The sequence below is a fragment of the Prunus avium genome, chromosome 8 (genome assembly GCF_965620075.1).
Source record: "Prunus avium chromosome 8, drPruAviu1.hap1.1, whole genome shotgun sequence".
NCBI classification, from domain to species: Eukaryota; Viridiplantae; Streptophyta; class Magnoliopsida; order Rosales; family Rosaceae; genus Prunus; species Prunus avium.
This window is the reverse complement of record NC_142291.1, coordinates 28,483,187-28,488,714: the sequence shown is the minus strand read 5'-3', so window position 1 is coordinate 28,488,714 and position 5,528 is coordinate 28,483,187. Positions and strand designations below refer to the sequence as shown.

The 5,528-nt window shown below is 36.8% G+C and overlaps 1 protein-coding gene across 1 annotated transcript; it reads left to right on the top strand.

Moving 5' to 3' along the window:
• Positions 1 to 995: 995 nt before the first annotated feature.
• On the top strand, positions 996 to 3,765 carry LOC110744790 (polyol transporter 5). The gene is made up of 3 exons (XM_021944806.2): positions 996 to 1,300; positions 1,614 to 1,960; positions 2,433 to 3,765. The coding sequence occupies exons 1-3, from the start codon at positions 1,147 to 1,149 to the stop codon at positions 3,546 to 3,548; spliced, it is 1,617 nt and encodes a 538-aa protein (XP_021800498.1). The 5' UTR covers positions 996 to 1,146; the 3' UTR covers positions 3,549 to 3,765.
• The last annotated feature ends 1,763 nt before the right edge of the window (positions 3,766 to 5,528 follow it).

Sequence of the window (5,528 nt, the reverse complement as noted above, 5' to 3'; positions counted from 1 at the left end):
TGATTCGTAGTTTTCAATAAAATTACGCTTTATAAAATAAAAATAAAAAACTTTGTATGTTGGTAGCTAATATCACATCGAATACGGGAGGGCGAAAAAGCAAAACCAAAAACAAACACGTACGTACGTAGAGAGACATTAGTTTATCTCATGTACAAATAAAACAACTATAAATCCTATGTATAAAAAATTTATAAAATGAATTAGGTAAAAAAAAAAAAAATCTTTTGACAACATATTTACCGAAACGATGTCTAAGTGGAAGACATTTTGGTAAATTTTAAAAAGGATTAATAAGCATGTGGCACATTTTTAATGGTTCTCTCGTGACTTCACAGGAAGTCACCATCAAGAAAAACCAATTGTAAATTTAGATTCGTACATAAACAATTTGATAGCCTTGTTTCTTTCAAAAGATGATATAAAGGAATCATAATTAATATATATCACATTAATTAGTGAATTCCAATAAATTTTCTCTCGCTCGATATCTGACATGTTATATTGTTAGACTTAGATTGTTAATCATGAACAATAATCACATAAAAAATTAAAAAAAACCATATGCTCACGAGCGAAGATTGAAATTGTGATATTCATGTCAGATTTTTGACAAGAGTCTTAAACAAATGAAAACTATTTGATTGGGTGTGAGAATCTTGGAGTACAATTAGTAGATGATTTATTATTTGGTGAAATAAAAAATAAATAAAAATGTAAACAATTAGTTTGTAATTTGTTCAATATATATAATATTTCTACATTATTGATCATTTTATTATAAATATACTATAATATTATTGATCATTTTATTATAATTTAGCGATACAGTCGGCGAGCGAATTTAGCTACAGCTGTTATACGTTGCACCTCACGCATCTAATTTCAAATTTTACTAAGCCTGAGAGTGAAAATGAATCCTCTGATCCACAAGAATGATGCAATGGTTATGAAAGTGATGTGAGCTTTTTGGGTCTATTTAAACAACACTCTCCACAGCTTAAAACCCAACTCTGCATATCCACTACCATTTCTGCTTCCTTTCATGTCCACATAAATCTCTCTCTCTCTCTCTAGATTTCACTTCTGCAATTTGAGGCCATTTTACTAGGCAACTGTCCAGTCTCTGTCTCTGTCTCTAAGAAGATGGCTGACCGGAGAGCTGAAGATAATGCCGCCGTCTCCGGCCAACCCCAGAAAACCATAGCAGACTTTGATCCCCCGGTGAAGCCAAAGAGAAACAAGTACGCCTTTGCTTGTGCCATCTTGGCTTCCATGACTTCCATCTTGCTTGGTTACGGTAAATATGCTTAAAACTTCAGCTTCAATTTTTTTTTTTGTGGGTTCCGGAAGCGTTACCTCTTATCTGGATAATTACTCTTAACCACCAAGTCTGATACTTCAATTATTAAAGCAATCTTAATTTTGATGTGTTTTTTTTTCTTCTTTCTCTATGTTCTTATGCGTTAAAGAAATTAATGGAGACCGATTAATGTTATTTCCAAAAAAATGGGAAACACTGTTGGAAGCTTTTATGTTTGTTTTTGTTTTTAGAAAGTTTCTAAACAAAGCTGCCTCCATGCATGTGTTGATGTTGCTGGTTTTCTGTACAGATATTGGTGTGATGAGTGGAGCTGTAATCTACATAAAAAAGGACCTCAAAGTCAGTGACGTAGAAATTGAGGTTCTTGTCGGTATTCTGAACCTTTACTCCCTCATCGGCTCGGCCGCAGCTGGCAGAACTTCCGACTGGATCGGCCGTCGGTACACCATAGTCCTTGCTGGAGCCATCTTCTTCGCCGGAGCTCTCCTCATGGGATTTGCCCCCAACTATGCCTTTCTCATGTTCGGCCGGTTTGTCGCCGGAATTGGCGTCGGCTACGCCCTCATGATCGCTCCGGTCTACACCGCCGAGGTCTCTCCGGCGTCGTCTCGTGGGTTCCTCACATCTTTCCCAGAGGTTTGTTTTTTTGTTTGTTTCTTTATTTCTTTTCTTCCTACTTTGTTTAACCACAATCTTGGATATTATCTTCAAGAAAGCTTAGCATATACTTTTCGATTTTACCCAAGTATCCAATGATTTCTTTGCTTTTAAATTTGGAGATGGTTGGGACTTGGGAATTTTCGTTTTGGGTTGAAGGTTGAAGGTTTGAGAAGTTTGGTTGGAAACTTTTTAGACTATGTTAAAAGTATTTTCATATCATAACAAAAATAAAAGAATTTTTCTTGCTTGGTTTATAAAAGTGCTTATGAGCTTATAAAAGCACTTTTCATGTGCTATAGAAAAACTCAAATATGAAATCATATTTAATAGGGTAACGTTTGTTTGTTACAAAATCACTTTTTTTTGTTGTTGTAACAAATCACTTTTTTTGTGAAATGTAAATTGTTAATAAAATATTTAATTGATTAGTTTCTCTTTTTTTAAATAGGTGTTTATCAATGCTGGGATATTGTTCGGCTACGTGTCCAATTATGGCTTCTCAAAGCTCCCAACTCACTTGGGATGGCGGCTCATGCTCGGTGTGGGAGCCATCCCCTCTATTTTCCTAGCCGTCGGCGTCTTAGCCATGCCCGAGTCGCCTCGTTGGCTCGTCATGCAGGGTCGGCTCGGCGACGCCAGGAAAGTCCTCGACAAAACCTCAGACTCCCTAGAAGAGTCCAAGCTTCGGCTAGGCGAAATCAAAGAAGCCGCCGGCATCCCCGAACACTGCAACGACGACATCGTTGAGGTCAAGAAGCGCAGCCAAGGACAAGAAGTGTGGAAAGAGTTGCTCCTTCGTCCAACACCGGCCGTCCGTCATATTTTAATGTGTGCCGTTGGTTTACACTTCTTTCAGCAAGCGTCAGGTATAGACGCCGTCGTTTTGTACAGCCCAAGGATCTTTGAGAAGGCTGGGATCAAGGGTGCCGACAGAATCCTACTCTGCACCGTGGCCGTAGGATTCGTCAAGACCGTTTTCATCTTGGTAGCCACGTTTCTGCTCGATCGGATCGGACGACGTCCGTTGCTTCTAACTAGTGTGGCCGGCATGGTATTCACGCTTGCAAGTCTCGGTTTGGGCCTTACGATTATCGATCACAACGAGGAGAAGATCATGTGGGCTATTGCTTTGTCCTTGACCATGGTATTAGCATACGTCGCGTTCTTCTCGATCGGGATGGGCCCCATCACATGGGTCTACAGCTCTGAGATCTTCCCGTTGCAGCTACGTGCTCAGGGTTGCAGTATAGGAGTGGCCGTGAACAGGGTGGTGAGTGGGGTCCTCTCGATGACTTTTATTTCTCTGTACAAGGCTATCACAATTGGCGGGGCCTTCTTTCTTTTTGCGGCAATTGCAGCGGTTGGTTGGACGTTCTTTTTCACAATGCTCCCAGAAACACAGGGTAGAACCCTTGAGGACATGGAAGTCTTGTTTGGAAAATTCTACAGGTGGAGAAAAGCCAATGCACTCCTCAAACAGAAGAAGCAAGTTGATCATGGTGATGGCAACAATAATCCCAACAACCCTCAAATCCAATTAGGAACAAGAGGGCTAGCTAATTAGATTATTAGTCAATCCACTTGATGGTAGATATAGACTCTTTTGTGGAAAAGTTATTGTATGCTTCAGCTATATGTAATTCACAAGTACAAGTATTTCTTCTCTAAATCGGCAAGCAAAAGATGAAAGGGTTTTCGAAAAAAGAGAGGAAAAATGAGTTTGTAAGCAATCAAGAAAAACAAAGTTCAGATCAAATTAATTAGATATGTATTGTGTACAAGTTTGTGCTTCAAAATATGTTTTCCATTTGCAACTTTTATTTGTACTTTTCCAAAGCAATGAGAATAGGGCCACAATCGATATAGATATTATTAATGAAGTAATAATAATAATATAAAATGAGATGCATATGAATGCCGACAACTTTTGATATAGACTTGTGATTTTGACACCCAAACCACCAAAAACATGTTAGTTGAGGCTAGTAACGTGTCCTATTAAGAACTGTTACTTGCACCTTTGCTTTTCTTATATGAGTCAAATTTTTTTGGTAAAATATGAATTAATTTTGATTTCGTTTCTCCAAGTAGTAATCATCCTCAAGAATAAACATATAGCAACGTTCTAACTAACAAAGTTATATAAATAAATTTCTTCCAAGCACGAATAAGTTAAGAAAACATCATATTTCAATTAAAATTAAGGAACCCGGCAGAGATATAGTGAAATCGTACAAACTCAGATGAATATTCTGACAAAAAAAATATTCTATTAATGCATTATTCGAAAACAAAGAAGAGATAATAGGACAGAGGGGGTGGTTCTTCTTATATATGCATGTGATTATGTACGGGTGTGATAAGAATTTTCGTAGCCGTTGTAAAAATTAGAAACGAAAAAGAAAACAATAAAAGACCAAGTGGATCAGTTGTATTTTTTTAAAAATACATTCCTGGAAAAGGGAAAGGACAAACTCCAATAATTGGGGTGAAAAAATGAAGACTATGTGAGCTACATTTTGATTATCGTGTATATATATATTTGGACGAAGATTATGGTGTATATATGATAGTTCCTTTTGATGTTGATGTTGGTTCAACTTTTTCTCTGTTTGTGTCTTCTTTTTCTTTTTTGGTATAATTTTCCGCCTAAAATAGGTGGTCCATTCTATTTTAGGTGCCTATATTGTGCAAATTTAAGTGGTTGATGTGATTAAATGCAAGTGCACAATATCGTTCAAATTAGTGTAGTAGTAAATATAGTATCGTTCCAACATGGATCAAGTTAATCTATTAAATACTAGAGTGATTTATTTCTAATTATATTTGAATTAAACGATAAGAGATTTATGATGATTAAAATCTAATTAAGCAAGTAAAATAATTTGAGATTAAGTAAATAATGTAAAAGATGAAAACAAAGATGATAAAACACTAGGACACCAATTTCACCTAGCTAATCCTACCCAAATCCTTCTAACTTGTCAATATTAATTATCTAACAAGTTGACAATCGTTTTCCCTTGCCTTACCAATAATCTCTTTTGAGTTATATTAATTGTGTTCCGTACTGTTAATTAGAGCTGGCAAAAGGGTCGTGTTAACGAGTTTCGGGTCGTGTTCGTGTTAACCTATTAAGTTAACGGGTGACAAATACTGGACCCAAACACGACCCGTTACAATTCGCAAATATCCGACACGACCTGTTAATAATAAACCGAAAAAAAAAACAAAAAAACAACTATCACTGTCACCGATTCCGAGCCCAGCCAACAACCCCTTATCTCTGTCCTCTGCCCCAATTTCCATCTCATAAACACCATAACCAACCACCACTCAAAAGTCAAAACCCCAACACACATGGATGGACAAGGAAGAAGTTCTTCACTGGTTCTCAACTTTTACATCCATAGAAAAGAAATTTGGATTCTAAAAAGAGAGAGAAGGAAATACACTCATGAGAAGGAAACACAGAGAGAAGAAAATATAAAAAATGTAAAGAAGAAGAAAACTGGGGAAAGAAGAAGAAGAAGAAAAAAAAAAT

Coding starts and splice junctions, on each gene's coding strand:
- LOC110744790 (XM_021944806.2), top strand. CDS start 1,147: ATGGCTGACCGGAGAGCTGAAGATAATGCCGCCGTCTCCGGCCAACCC. Junction 1,301..1,613: donor TTCCATCTTGCTTGGTTACG/GTAAATATGCTT, acceptor TTTTCTGTACAG/ATATTGGTGTGATGAGTGGA. Junction 1,961..2,432: donor TCCTCACATCTTTCCCAGAG/GTTTGTTTTTTT, acceptor TTTTTTAAATAG/GTGTTTATCAATGCTGGGAT.